Below are 16,646 nucleotides of genomic sequence, written 5' to 3' on the forward strand. Positions count from 1 at the left end.
GTCCAAAATAGACTGCAACGTTTCGGGTGGTATACCCTTAATCATGCAATACAGAACTGTTCACATACAAACAATTCACATCCAAAACAAGGATAACACCCAAAGCTCTTACTAGTTATGTATCTTTTTTCTGTCTTTATCTTACTCCCAATGTCGGCTTTTACTAATAGATCTCTAAGATTTTTATTTCGCTTATATGCCATCATAGGGTTATTCTCAAAGCAATGTAACTCTTTATTTCAATCCCTAAGGATATGCCAGGATATGGTCAGTATTATTATGTGCAAAACAGAATGAGAAGCAGTCTGCCAGGAACGAACAGCAGCATCAATAGCTTGTTCTATGGCCCGGTTGCCACCTGGTAGTAGCTTCTTTCTGCCCAAATGTGCTGTTCTATGGCCCGGTTGCCACCTGGTAGTAGCTTCTTTCTGCCCAATTGTGTGTTCTATGGCCCGGTTGCCACCTGGTAGTAGCTTCTTTCTGCCCAATTGTTATGTCTAGTATGTACCTTTAATAATTGTTCCCTAGAGATTTAATTAACATATTTAATCTCCTGTTCAATTAGCTTTTTTGGATAGGCTCTTTTTACAAATTTGTTGCCCATCTCCTGTAATCTTTCAGATGCTCTGTTCTCAAAATTTACAATGTGCTTAACCCTTATTAATTGGCTTCTGGATAGAGAATTTAGCAATTTTTCTGGGTGATAACTCCTATAATGCAGGGGATTATTCCTGTCTGTCAACTTGGTATACAAGTCACACTCAAGACTCTTTTTTACTGAGTTTCTAACAACTTTGGTGTCCAAAAAGACACCAGTTGTTAAAAAACGAATTAAACAAGAGTCTTGAGCGTGACTTGTATACCTGCTTTGAGAATAGCCCTATGATGGCACATAAGCGAAATAAAAATCTTAGAGATCTATAAGTAAAAGCCAACATTGGGAGTAAGATAAAGTCAGAAAAAGATACATAACTAGTAGGAACTTTGGGTGTTATCCTTGTTTCGGATGTGCTTGTTGCAACTCTATGATCAAGGGAAATAAATGTTCACACCTAAGATCAGGCAAATTATATAACAAAAGAGATTTGTTTTACTTGTGACTCTTGTTATGTTATCTATCTTATTAAATGCCCGTGCTTCAGAATCTATATTGGAGAAACAACCAGAAAGGTACGTGATCGTATTGGGGAGCATAAATCCAATATAAGACGTAATAATGGTGAAGCCCCAGTCTCCTCCCATTTTCTGGAAGCAGGGCATTCAAAAAGCCAACTTCTGTGACAGATAATAGATCAGGTCAAACTCCTCAGAAGAGGGGGAATAGGGAACCCTTGCTTAAAAGAAAATAATTATATTGATTGTCCACTTTGAATGCAATTAAACCTTATAGAATTAATAAGGACTATAGTGTTTCAGTATATGTATAATATTTTTCATAACCCACTTAATGCTTGATGTTTCTCAGTATATTATTGTTTGTAGATATTGTTCACAGTTAAATGCTTATTAAGAAAAAGTGTTAGCATTATTTCATAGAAACATAGATATTGACGGCAGATAAGATCCATAGGCCCAGCAAGTCTGCCCGATATTACCTAACAGTATAAACTTATCTAGTTTGTAGTATAGCCTTATGTTTGTCCCATGCATTTTTAAAGTCCCCCACAGGGTTTGTTGCTACTACCTCTTGAGGAAGTTTATTCCATAAATCAATTACTCTTTCTGTAAAGAAGTGCTTCCTCAAATTACTCCTTAATCTACTACCCTTTAGCTTAAGATCATGAACCCTTGTTCTTGAATTTTCCATTTTATATAAAATACCCACAGTCTCAGTTTTACTAAACCCTTTAATGTACTTGAAAGTTGCTATCATATCAGCTCTTTCCTTTCTCTCCTCTAAGCTATACATATTTAGGTCATTGAGCCTATCCTGGTAAGTTTTATTTTTTAGACCATGTACCATTTTGGTAGCCCTCCTTTTGCACAGATTCAAGTTTGTTAATATCCTTCTGAAGATATGGCCTCCAGAACTGCACAGAATACTCAAGATGAGGCCTAACTAATGATCTATAAAGTGGCATAAAAACCTTACTATTTCTGCTGCAAATACCTCTACCAATACATCCAAGCATTCTGCTAGCCTTACTTGCTGCATTACTACATTGTTTACTACGTTTTAAATCATCTGACATAATAATTCCCAAGTTGGATTTTTCTTTCCTAAATGCATTATTTTACACTTTGCTGTGATCCCAGTCATTTTTCCAATCCTCCAATTGTTGTATATCACTTCTCATTTTGTCTACCCCCCCTGTAATATCCACTATGTTACACATTTTTGTATCATCTGCAAACAGACATACTTTCCCCTGTAGCCCTTTGCTGATATCACAGGAAAAATATGTTAAACAAAACAGGCCCCAGAACTGACCCCCGAGGAACACCACTAGTAACAGCCTCGTCTTCTGAATGAACTCCATTTACTAAGACACTTTGTTTTCTGTCCTTAAGCCAGCATTCCACCCAGTTCACAATTTTTTAATCTGTTTAAGTGAATCTGAATTTCTCTGTTTAAGTGAGGAATTCTTGTTTTTAACCACTAGGTGGTGTTACTAAATTAGGTGAGTGGAGTCAGGTGTAATGACACTATAATTAACAGATGTATTTTGCTATAAATTGTTTGCATGTGAACAGTTCTGTATGGCATGATTAAGGGAATACCACCTGAAACGTTCCAGTTTATGTTGGACATGTTACCTTAAAATAAATACCTTATTTTCATGAGTGCTGTGGACATATTGCTGTAATGGCTGTCACATGATACAAGAGGAGTGGAAAAAGACATAACTTTGAAATTTGTCAAATTTTTTTTTTCTGATTTGAAGTTCAGACTAAGGGGCTGATTTATGAATGCGCCACACATCGATAAATGCTGACAGCATATGCTGTAAGCATTTATCATTGCACAAGCATTTCTAGTGAAATGTTTGTGCAATGCCACCCCTGCACATTTGCGGCCAATCGGCCGCTAGCAGGGTGTGTCAATCATCCCGATTGTATTGGATCGGGATGATTGTTGTCTGCCACCTCAGAGGTGGCGAACGAGTTAAGGAACAGCGGTCTTTGGACCGCTGCTTCTTAATTCTTGTTTCCGACGAGTCTGAAGGCTTGCGCGGAAACTGCAGCATACACTGCATAGTAAATCGGCCCCCCTGTGTTATTGCTTGTTATCATGCATTTGTTGATTATGCAAATCTGCTGTATTTATTAGTCCTTTAAGAAGACTTTAATAATTAGGTTGTTGCAGTCCTCTTTTATTTCTGTATTGGTGTATTTTGGTTCCTATAAAAATCTAGGGATTAATGATTTAAACCAAGCTAAAATATGTTGCTGTTCTCCTCAATAATAGAAATGTGCTATTCCAGGTTGATAACATTTTACATTAAATGACAGAATAGTGTAGGGCGCGGTTTTATGAGGTAAATATATCAAGTATGTTTGCGTAGATAAATAGCAACGGTATCTCAAAATTACTAGAGCAGATTATATGTGTGAACAGTGAGTAAATTAATGTATATGTTATCTGAATTTCAAGGGTGCATTATATATTCACTTACAATTTTAGAGCAATATACTTTTTGAAGGAATTCCAAGGAGTCTGCTGCACGTCTCTGAGGTACAGACTGTATCTTAGATTACCAAGTTACCTATGAATATGGCAAACAGACTAATTCTAATGTGTCCTGAAATTGTAAATTCTACTATAGATGAATACTCATGTTTACAATATTGTTTACATACATTTATACATATATTTTTTTTTATTATAGGCAGAAGAAGAAAGAGATGATATGGAAAGGGTAAAATTGGACAATAAGAGAATTCTCTTCAACCTTCTGCCAGCGCATGTTGCACAGCACTTTCTTATGTCTAATCCTAGAAATATGGTGAGTTTTTTATTTTTATTTTCCTAAACAAATTCTACGGGAGTATTGTTATAAAAATGTATCCACAAACCCATGGTTATTCTACAGACACCACTACAAGTTAGGCTATTTGTATATAATTATATATACTAAGATTGGATTACATTATGTTATCTCAAATACAGGTGACAGTTACATACCAAGAAATGCCACATATAGAGAGCATTTCAATACCTACAGGTAGACACAATGTGGTAAATTTATTAAATGTCGAGCGGACATGATTTGCTATAGTAATTAACCAATATGATATATTTTAGCAATACATACAAATTCAGTGCTAAATCCTTTCCAGTGCTTATAACTAAAGAGTTGCACATTTTGTTTTAACTTCCAAATAGCAACAAATTTTGTAAATGATTCAGTATTTTAAAAGTTTATTAATGGGTGAAAATTTGTATAACCTGCATGTACAGATAGTGTGTTCAATATTGGATCATTAGAACTTTTATTTTGATGTTTGGATTATATTGGTATAATCTTTCGTAGATCAGTTTTATCTTGAGATAGATTTAGATCAGTTTGTAGTAGTTTTAGAATTATAAGAGAAACAATGATAATTAAAATGTACTCTTTGTGTTTAGTTTAAGCACAAACAAATTATTATTTAAACACACTTTGCATATGTAACTTGTTTGTTAACACATTTCACCTAAGTCTGTGATGGACCAAAACTCTACTTCTGTGTAATGTCATTTTGAAGTGAAAAGTACATTACCACATGTTCACAATGATCAGTAGGTAGAGCTCCTAGCTGTTGTACTAAACTCAACAGGTTCGAAGCATACACAAGGTAATTAATGCTTTGATTATTTTATTTTATTATTTTAATAGTCATCCATCAGAGCTGATATTACAAACTTGCAAAATATATTTAAAATGTTTTGGTATAGTGTAAGGAGAAACAAATATTCAGTGTAGATTATTTGTATAGAGAGTTTATATATAAATACAGAATGCATATTGGTGGAGCACTGAGCCTAAATCTGCATTAATAAAGAGTTAAAACCATTTATGTGCCTTTTCTACATTTTAATGATTTGGTACATTGGCGTTAATGTAAGATTTTTTTTTCACCATCAAATATGTTATATATTTTAAAATATACTATCTTACATTAAATGAACAAATACTGTGTCATGGTACAAACCATCTGGAAATCTGGGCCTAGTTTGATTATATATTCTAGACATGGAAATTATAAAAAAGTATTAAAAACATGGCCTGATGGTCCAGTATTTAGCCCTAACTTGCCAAATTATGCAATAAATATTATTTTGTATTATACATTTTTCAGTCTATGGGGCCAATATATCATAGTGCAAGCGGACATGATACGATGTAGCCTATCATGTCCGCTGCACATCGATAAATTCTTATGAACTGCTTGTGCAATGCCACCCCCTGCAGATTTGCGGCCAATCAGCCCCTAGCAGTGGGTGTCAATCATCCGATCGTATTCGATTGTCTACCTCAGAGCAGGCGGACAAGTTATGGAGCAGCCATCTTTAGTCCACTGCTTCATAACTGCTGTTTCCGGCGAGCCTGAAGGCTTGCGTGGGAACAGGGGCATCAAGCTCCATTCAGAGCTTGATCATTCAGCCCCTATGTATGAAATGGTATTGAACAGATCTGCATATTCATAAATATATTTAAAATGAATATTTAATATTGTTATTATTCTTATTATTGTATAATTTAACTGCAAGATAAATATTCTCCCAATCTACTTAATAATAGTCCTTTCTTATATTTTTTTCCTTCAATATACATATTTTTATTTTTTTTATTTTCACAGGATCTTTATTATCAGTCATATTCACAAGTTGGTGTGATGTTTGCCTCCATTCCAAATTTTAATGATTTTTACATAGAACTTGATGGCAATAACATGGGAGTGGAATGTTTACGACTTTTAAATGAAATCATTGCTGATTTTGATGAGGTAAGGTCTACTTAAAAGCTTGTCCTGCCTATGAACGTATGTACTACAAGCTATTGTAATGCAAATTATAATGCAAACATTGGTCCAGTTTTTCTTGTGGTGTTAATCATTTTTAGTGGGCCATAATTTGTTATAACAGCTGTTGTTAAAAATAACACTATTTGTCAGTTTACAAAACCTGATGCTTATTTTCCTCTAAAAATTATCAAGATTTAAAGATACAGTAAAATTTAATTAAAAAAATCTTCTCAATTTATTTCTATTATCAAACTTACTTCATTCCCTCAGCATCTTTTATATCAATGTTATATATTGTGCGGACACTGCTACAATTTAGTGCTTAAAGGTATTGCTGCTAAACTGATGTCTTATAGTTCTACAGACACATGCACACTGCCAACCTAGGTATTCTCTTTAATAAAGAATACCATTAGAGCAAACTAAATTTGACAATAGAAGTTAATTAGAAACTTTTTAAAAATTTCTATATATTCTATCTGAATCATGAAATCATGCCCCTTTAAATGAATCTGGGTTGAGGGCTACACTACACCTTACAGAATCATAACACTTTACACTAGACCAATGATTTAGCTCTTTACGTCTCAAAGTTAACAACAACTTGGTCTTAGTAATAAATGATAGTGCGCTTGAGAGAAATGTCATACTATATACACATATAAAAATAATAAAATGGGGATATAGAATCCCACATTAAACTTTTTTGATTTAGGGGTGAGCTGAATAATTTAAAAACATAGCTTCTTTTTATGAAAGCATACAGAGGAAAGCTCAGATGCATGCACATTAATTGAACTTATCTTTAATATCTTTATTTTTGCGCCCTTTGTTGTTCATTCCCTGGGCGTATATCAAGGGAGGTTCAGGAGCGTGCACATTCCTTGAGTACTATATGTATAACAGGGGCCTCATCTGAGAAAAATAGCTGAAAATGAAACTTTTTGATTCAACGCAATCACAATATCCCTTTTTGGTTCATCGCTAAAAGCCCTATTTTTTCTCCGGGGCCGAGAAGTTCTTGATGATCACAATCTATTTTTGAGTTACTTTTTAACGTCTTTTTATTTTTATTTTAATATTTGATTTAAAGTCACTCTCATACTGTCATGTTTGTCAATAACAGCACTGGCATCTTCATAACCAGGTTTTAATATGGCACCCTACAATTGTGCCTCTAATAGGAATTTATGGCAATATATTTCCATCTGCCCGCTGCTAAACCAGCTGAATTCATATTGGGCTAGATTACAAGTGGAGCGCTAAATTATCGTGCTCACGCAAACTGGAATATTTACGGGAGCGTAATAATTTAGCGCTCCACTTGTAATCTAGCCCAATATGCATTCAGATGGTTTAGCAGTGGGGCGGTAGCAATTACTGCTCAGAAAATTAACCAGAGATCCGATCTCTGGTTAATTTTCTAAAAGTGCCGCAAATGCAGTCAAAATAGAGGGCATTATAGTTTTTTATTAAAATAAATTCTAATTTTAATAATAAAAAAATGAACTAGGCAGATTTGGGGCTTTGAAGTTGTTGTGAGTGTGGTGTGGTGAAAAAAAAAACGACACTGAAAAGTGCTTTAACATTGCGGTCTATAGGAACTGTGCAACAAACTTGAATAGACCTTTACTTTAACCTTAAGAGGTGTGAATGGGCTCTTTTTTCAGTTGGTTTTGGGTGACTGCCCAGTTTCCATTTCTAGAACAGGTATTTAACACACATAAAGACCTTTTCTGGAGCTTTTCTGTTGAATAGGCATTCGATGATCAATTCGGATGGAAAGACAAAAGCCATTTTGAGGGGGGGTTCCGGAGGAGGAGCTAACTGCAAACACCTGTGTGTGGTTACCTTCCAGTCCTACAGCTGCTGGCGGAGTCTGTCTCTCGTGCCGAACCCAGAGACCTGGGTAGCTACCTTGTACTAATGCTTCTGGAACCAGACAGTGGATAGTCATCCCACTGTGCTGACATTGTTAGTCAGCTTGTACTTTGGTGCTTTTTTTTATATTTATCGAAGCTCCTGACTTAGATCCAAAGTGGAATTTGTGAAGGGGAATCGGTTCCCTCCCTCCCCCACCGGTGCTCGTGGGAGGCTGAGGCTACTTCTATACACCTTTTCTGCCTCATTGATAAAGTGCTTTGAATCCTGCCCTGAACACCTACAGGATAGCAGTGGACTCTCCACATACCTTCCCCTCCCCCACCGGTGTTGCGTGGGAGGCTAGGGCTACTTCTATACACTTTTTTCTGCCTCATTGACAAAGTGATTGAATCTTGCCCTGAATACCTACAGGATAGCGGTGGACTCTCCACATACCTTCCCCTCCCCCACCGATGTTGCGAGGGAGGTGGAGATCACCTGTGACTACATTTTGCTCCGCTGTTTTTGGATGTCCTTAGACCAGCTGATTCGGAGTGCGGTGGCGGAACCGTTGTGGCAAGCCGGGAGTGTCGAACATCTAAGGCGGACCTACCTGGTACTGGATTGGATACTTGCTGCGGATCCCCCCCTCCCCCACTGGTGCTGCGCGGGAGGTTGGGGCTGTGTGTGTTCAGCCTTGGGAGTTGCTGCTGAGGTACTTCTGTGTGATGCTCCTAGTATCTTCGCCCCGGCTGGACGAGGCGCTGTGAGTGAGTTGTTGAAGCAAGAGGCGGTCTTACCGGGAGCTGGGTTTCTCCTTCTCACTCCTTCTGGAGTTACCGGCTGGAGCTGTTTGCTCGTCCTGGGAAATACAGCACTAGGCGCTGATAGAGGGTTATGGTAGACGGCTGCATATTACTACCCTCTGATGCTGTGCCTGTATTTCTGGCGATACTTTATTTAAAGTTCATCCCCGATCACCTGCCTGTCAGTTGAACGCTGTTTTGTGGAAAAATCCAGGTAAGGTGGCGAGATGCACACATAAAGGAACTGGTTAAACTTTACTAAATATATACAGGAATTTGAAAGTTAGTATTGCCTAGCTAACTTCACTTTCTTGCACAGTGACAATAAGCCTTGATGCTTCTATGGTCTTCACATAAATCTTTTTTGCCCATGATTTACTTTGGACATTTAACCAGAATATCTATTAACAAAAACTGTGTCATATAAATGTATCTAGTATACCATTGCAAAGATGTTAATGTTCAGGAAAATGCTAACTGTGTTTAATATGTAAAAAGACATCGCACCCTCTCTTTAAAAACTGATTTTTCCTATAATCTGAAAATTTATTACTAGAAAGCAGCTTTCTAAAACCCTTCTATAGGAAACCAGAAGGAAAGGAGGGGAGGCGAGAAGGGGGAACATGTTTTAGGGGAAGGAACGAAAGGTTATTTATTACAAGTGAGGAGTTAATAACTTGTTAGCAAAGGAGCCTGTTCTAATCCTCACCGGGAATATATTATCCTTCATTGCTGGGTGGAGAGAAAGGTTGTACAGAATATAAAGATTCTCGGCTATATTACCCAACAATCTTTTTCTAAGAATAGATCTCTTACCGTCCCTGAAAATAAAGTATAATATACAAAAGAAACTGGATGAAATAGGATATAGATAGGCTATTGTGTATATATCTGTTTATTTGCAAGATACATTGTTTCTATTTGCTAGAATAATATCAGAACCTTACTGAATATAAACTTAACTAGGCTATTGTTGCTGGTTCCTTTAGAGGTACCTTCTTTTTTACCATATTGTATATACCTTACCCTAGGAATCTGGGTGATTCCTAAAGGGTTATATAACTAATACAGCTGGCAAATTGACGTGACATTGCCTCTTATCTACAACGTCCTTTGGCCTTCGCACCCGTGGTTGGATTTTCTCACATAACAACTAAGTAGCACTGGTTTAATTCTCACCTTACCCCTTTCCTTTTTTTTTTTTTTTTCTTCCCTTCCCTTCCCCCACATGATCACCACTGTGCACATACCCACCCTCATTTGTCCATTCGAGAACGTTTTACCTTCTCAGAACTTAACTTTATAACCACTATAACCCCTGCACTGATTCTCACGTAGCGACAACCTTGCTCTACTTTATTTTACTTTTTTTCTTTTTTTTTTTTTCCTTGGCACATGGAAAAATTCCTTCACACTTCACCCAGGAACCCTCCTCCAGCCATGGCAGCGAGACAGAGGGACAGGAAACTGAAGGGTAACCAAGAGGCTGTCACTGAAGCACAACCAACTTTGTTAAACATATCAGCTGTACAAGAAGCAACCAATATTCATAGCTTGGTTGCTAGTATATCTGATGTGCTCTCTCCTAAATTTGAGGCTCTTAGAGCTGAAATCAAACAAGATTTTCTCTCCCTGACACAGGAGGTTCGTCAATTTTCTAACAGGCTGCAGGAAGCTGAACAAAGAGTTGCGGACCTGGAAGACCTAACAATAGTACATAGTTCTAACCTAGAAGTTGTAAACACTAACTTACAAAAAATTCAAAATAGATTAGAGGACCTAGAAAACCGCTCTAGGAGAAATAATATAAGAATTATAGGTCTTCTGGAAGAACAGAAATATGATAACCTTGTTAATTTTATATCAGAAACCTTGCCTATAATCTTAAAGATGCCATCTACCCTTTACCCCATCCCAGTGGAGAGAGCGCACAGACTAGGTATAACCCGTGCAGATAACAAAGGTAGAACCAGGCCTAGACCTGTCATAGCTAGACTATTAAATTTTCAAGATAAACTTACCTTATTCCAGCACTATCGTAAACAACAGCCTGTTAAGGCTGGAGACGCTACAATTCTTATGTTTCAAGACTTTTCTGCTGACACTGCAGCAAGAAGAAGGGAGCTTGCCCCTGTCTGTTCTAAGCTAATACAAAAAGGATATCAGGCAACCATAATATATCCCTATAAATTAAAGGTCAAAGTTAGAGAGGTTACACATTTCTTTGAAGAAGCTCATCTGGCTGAGAGCTTCTATAATACACTGGACTCTTCGGTCCAATGACAGCATGGCTGAATACTAAACTCTTAGATTTGGTATAACATGCAGGTTCTTGCTTTTGGGGAAGATCGTGTCTCTTTTAGACGAAAGTTTCAGGGTCCAACTCCCCCTGTGCGGAGAGGACTTACTATTATATCTATATGGGAGGAGGAAGGGAAAGGAAAGTTCCCCCCTCCCTTTTTTTTTTTTTTCTCCCTGTGTTGTTTATTTCCCTTTCTACCTCTCTTTTCCCTAATTCATAAATGATTATGCGAAATGATAAATGTAAAATAATGTCATGGAATCTAGGTGGTATATCTACCCCTATAAAGAGGAAGGCGATTCTCACTCAGCTACGAAAAATTCAGACTGACATAGGTTTCATTCAAGAAACCCATTTATCTGCAGAAGAATCTTTAAAACTTAAAACAGCATGGGTGAAGGAAGTATATTTTGCACCTAGTGTCAAGAGAAAGAGGGGGGTGGCAATACTAATAGGGAAGAAAATTAACACTGAAGTTGTACATTTTGAAGCTGATCTGGGGGGAGGTATGTTTTATTTAAAATAAAGGTCGCTCAGAAGATGTATACACTGTGCAATACATATGGCCCCAATGTATTTGATCCAAAATATTGGAACGCTTTACAGACTAAACTCTTATCTTATACGGAAGGTTGCTTAATTATGGGAGGAGATTACAATATGGCACCACAATGTCCAATTCATAGGTTAAGACGTAATGTCAAACAGCTGAAAAAAGATAATCTGGAGTGTAAGATGTTTAAAAAAATTATGCAGAATTTAGCGTTACAAGATATTTGGAGATATCAAAATCCTTCCATTCAGAATTTTACTTGTTTTTCTAAGGCGCATAAGACACTCTCTAGAATTGACATATTTTTAATTGATGAACGTATGTTAACGAGAGGGGTAAAATCAGACATAATGCCAATTCTTCTTTCAGATCATGCGCCGATTGTTCTTGAGTTCCAGCTTTCACATCTGCATTCTACTTCATCACGTTTTTTTTTCTCCCTATTACTTGATGTCTGAGATAAAATTCAAGAACTGGCTCATAAACAAGTATAAGGAATATGTAAATTTTAATAAAGATTATTTAAGCCGCCCTGAAATATTTTGGGACACTGCGAAAGCAGTAATGAGAGGGGAGATAATCTCATATAGTTCAGCCTTACATAAGAAAATCAGGTCCAGAGAAAGAGAGTCATGTCAATGTTTACCCAATACTTACAATCAATATCTGCTTGACAAAACTCCTCTAAACTGGGCAAAATATGTCAAAGCAAAAAATGAAAGGGATACTTTTGTATTATTCCAAGAAACACAAAGAGAGTTAAAAATGCAGGCTAAGCTATACAGATACGGTAATAAATCGGGTAAGATGCTGGCCAAATTAATTAGAAATGAGAAAAAACAACCAATCATAGATAAATTGTATAACAAAGGGTTACAGCTTTCAAAAGCTGATGATATTCTAGATGCATTCCATGAATATTATCAGGAACTGTACTCATTTAAAACAAGTGATACACAGAAATCTGTTGATTTTTGGAGGGACATCACGTATCCTACAGTCACATCAGAAATGGCTAACAGCCTTAATGCTCCTATTTCCATAGAAGAAATAGAGAAAATAATATCTAAGCTCTCTCCAAATAAGGCAGCAGGCCCAGATGGTCTCCCTAGTGAATTTTATAAGATCCTGATTGGTGAAGCCACCCCACATCTTTGTATACTTTTTAATAGTTTCTTTATTAATGGTAAATTGATTCCTCCTTCATTTTCTAACTCTTATACAACTCTGATATTAAAAGGTGGAAAAGACCCCGATTGCAAGGAATCTTATAGACCAATTGCTTTGCTAAACTCTGATTATAAAATTCTTACTGCAATCCTAGCATCTAGACTTCAAGGTTCCATTTCAGAAATCATTCATACTGATCAGTCAGGTTTTCTAAATAACCGTAACTCGGCTGCAAAAATTAGAGAAGCTCTGTTAGTGACAGAATACTTTGAGGCTCTGTCTAGTTCAAATAGCAGGGGAGAGGATATACCTGATCTTGCCATCATCTCTTTAGATGCTGAAAAAGCCTTCGACTCAATATTTTACGAACGTATCAAAATATCATTAAGGCAATTTGGCATTGGAGGTAACTTTCTCGAATTCATTGAGAATTTATATAAACAACCGTCTACAAGATTGATAGTGAATAACAACATTTCCCCTCCTATCTTGTTAGGCAGAGGGACAAGGCAGGGCTGTCCTCTCTCCCCGCTCTTATTTAATATCTCTATTGAACCTCTGGCAATTAAAATTCGTCATTACCTGGATGGCATAAAAATTCGTAACTTTGAAATAAAAATTGGTTTATATGCTGATGACTTGCTGCTTTATCTGGCTAATACCAAATTGAACTTACCAAAACTTTTTCAGATTTTGGAACAATTCGGTTCATTCTCTGGATATAAAGTAAATACGGCAAAGTCAGAGATACTATGGCTTAGAAAAAACAATACCTCTATTTTAAAAACCCCTTTCCATCAAGTAACAGATTCCTTCAAATACCTAGGGATTCATATTCCGACATGGACTGCAGATCTCTATGCTCTGAATGTTCCCCCAGTAGTGAAAATGATCAAGGAAAAGCTTTTGATTTGGCAAAATCTTCCATTATCGCTTTCTGGAAGGATTGCTGTTTTTAAAATGGCTCTCCTTCCAAAACTATTATATATACTTCAAAACATACCAATAATTCTCCTAGGAAAGGATATACGTTCAATTAATACCTCACTTATTCAGTTCCTATGGCAGAATAAGAGGTCAAAGATATCTTTTATGAAACTCTCGGTACTAAAAGAAGATGGAGGTCTTGCCTTACCGGATATAAGGTTATATAATCTTTCCTTTCTTGCTCGAGTTGTAGTAGATTGGATCTCGTCTAACAACTATGTCTTAAACAATTATCTTGAGACTAGTGTCTGCCATCCGTATTCTTTATCTGCATTATTACATTTAGTACCTAAGGAAATTCCAGCAGAAATCAAAAGATTTAAAACAATTCTTAACCCACTTAAAGCCTGGCACAAAATAGTAACTCTTCTTTCAATTAACAACAGTGCTTCTTGTCTCTTGCCTATAGTAGGTAACCCTACCTTTCAAGCAGGTTTGTATTCTGAGGTCTTTAGAAAATGGCAAACCTCTGGATTAACAAAGGTTTGTCAAATAATAGATAAAGAAAGGAAATGTATTAAAACATTTCAGGAATTAAAAAGGGATTTTGATTTGTCCAACAAAGACTTTTTTGTGTATCTGCAACTAAGACACTTTGTTCAAGACCTAGTTAAAAAAGCAGGCTGGGAATGGGGGTTAGGTAAATTGGAGGATTGGCTTGTCTTAACAAGAAATGGTCATATGTCAATTGCGCCGTGTTATTGTCTTCTGGGTACAAATAAAGGGGTATCGATTTTGGCAAAACTGGCTTCTTATTGGAATACAGTTATTCCTCAGAGTAACATTGAGTCAAAAACCATTCAACTGTCAATTAAAAAAATTGCTCAAGTGACATTATCTGCAACTTGGAGAGAGGCCCATGTCAAGATCCTTCATGGGGCATACTTTACTCCCGAAAGAGGCTTCAAATGTGTTAATGTGGGGTTCAATAAATGTCCTAAATGCTCGCATCAGGCAGCCGATTTAATACATATGTTTTGGTATTGTCCAAAGATTAAAAATCTTTGGACTAAGGTTGAATATTGGCTAAAGAAGGTACTAAAGATAGATCATGTTTCTTTGACATTATATCAGATAATACTTTGCCACAAGAGATAGCTGGGCAGGCAAAATAATGAAAGAATAATAATCTCCACCATTCTTGCTACCAGATATCTAATTTGCAAGAAGTGGAAAAGCCGTGCAATGCCAAGTATCTCTGAAATTAAAAACTGCATGAAAAAGCAATGTATCTTAGAACAGAGAGACGCGGACATAAATAATGAAAAAGACATTAAAAGTTTTTTTGACAAATGGGCAGTCTTTTTAAGAATATTCCCTGTCGCAGAAATAGATCATATAATCTTCCCCTTCAGAAATACAGAAATTGTCTTATTAGGGAACTGGTAGAGCACCGGGAGGAAGGAAGTGATAGAATCAATTAATCTTTTCCTCTTCCTTTTTTTTTTTTTTTTTTTTTTTTTTCTCTTTCCTGTCTTTTTCGCTGTTATGTTGCAGTTGTGTTGCCCCTCCGCACGAGGGGGAGGGGAAACAAGGGGGGGGGGGATGTATAAAAAATAAAACCCCCAAGCATTGTCGAGAATAAATTGATTATGTTATATTAATATGATGATCAGTTTAAATATATCTATATGTATAAATGAATATAGTACTATGTGGATGAACCTATTATATTTTCCGATTATGTTATGTTTTCAATGTTATTTATATTGTTCTTGGACAATGCCTTGGATTATAAATAAAAAAAATAAAAAAAATAAAAAAAAAAGCCATTTTGAGAGTAAATCACCAATAGATTGTTACTGCTGCTAAATAGCGTAATGATTCTATGTCTCCTTTGCTTAAGTTGCCACCATTAACCACTGTAAAAAAGCCTCATTCCATCCAACCAGTATGCAATGTAATATCAGTATGCTGATGTGTATGTTCACTTTCCAAATAAGGCAAAATGAATGAACACCACTTTACACAAAAAGCTGCCATTTTGAATTTTATTAATCTGATAGTAACAGTTTGATATTAAATTGTTTTTGTTCTATGGTCTGCATTTTTATCACCATAATTTTCAGTAGATCTATTCATGATTTTCATTTGTTAACAGTAAATGAACAGTTATCTATAAACACGCAGACAAACTAAATATTCTAATGGAAGACAGTTCCATATTTTTTCTTTGAAATACTGATTTTGCAATGCACAAAAGTGACTTTATGTTCACAATTCACACATCACATTAGTTAAATAAAGCATTGAACTTATCACTTTGACATGTTGTAGCAGGACAGATTTTAAAGAATACAAAGTATTTTTTGTATGAAAAATAATTGATCTCCTAATAGTATGAAGCATATGCTCTTGCAAAACGAATATAAAGCGTACAGATGACCTAGTATCTAAAAGGGATAGAAAGGTCAAAATTTAAATGTCCACGGATTGCTACAGTTTTTCAGTGGCATACTCACATATTCTGTGAGGGCCTGTGCACCAGTATTCAAACTCAGAAAGCTGAGGTTGGTGTGTATTGTGACTATGGACATTGCTGTAGTATATTGCACCCATGCACAGTTGGGTTTTGACCTTTCTATCCTTTAATTGTTGGATAAAGTACAAACTGTTTTAAGAGGGATGTTGTGATCTTCCAGCACTAAAAAATGAATCAAAAACTTCTTAACTTAAAGGGGTATTTAAGTAAATATTAAGCTTAAAGGGACATGAAACCCAAATATAATATTTCATGATTCAGATAGAGCATTCACTTTTAAACAACTTTCCAGTTTACTTTTTATTTCTCGTTTGCTTCATTATCTTGTTATCATTTGTTAAAAAGCATATCTAGGTAGGCTCAGGAGCTGGAAGCTAGCTGGTGATTGGTGGCTGCACATACATGTGATTGTGATTGGCTTACTGATTTATTCAGCGAGTTCCCACTAGTGCATTGCTGCTCTGGAGCTGAGTTATGATCTGTGTTTAATCCTTTTGCATGAATATAACTTCTAGTTATGTGCAAGCAACAGTA

At 36.2% G+C, this 16,646-nt stretch overlaps 1 protein-coding gene across 1 annotated transcript in view; it reads left to right on the top strand.

The window, feature by feature from the left end:
* The window catches only part of ADCY1 (adenylate cyclase 1), a 720,437-nt gene that overhangs the window by 680,593 nt on the left and 23,198 nt on the right, over window positions 1–16,646 (top strand). Inside the window, exons 15-16 of the mRNA XM_053715756.1 lie at window positions 3,831–3,947; window positions 5,785–5,931. Coding sequence (XP_053571731.1) covers window positions 3,831–3,947; window positions 5,785–5,931 — 264 coding nt within the window. The remainder of the gene's footprint in view (window positions 1–3,830; window positions 3,948–5,784; window positions 5,932–16,646) is intronic.

Source organism: Bombina bombina, chromosome 5, assembly GCF_027579735.1.
Source record: "Bombina bombina isolate aBomBom1 chromosome 5, aBomBom1.pri, whole genome shotgun sequence".
Classification (NCBI taxonomy): Eukaryota; Metazoa; Chordata; class Amphibia; order Anura; family Bombinatoridae; genus Bombina; species Bombina bombina.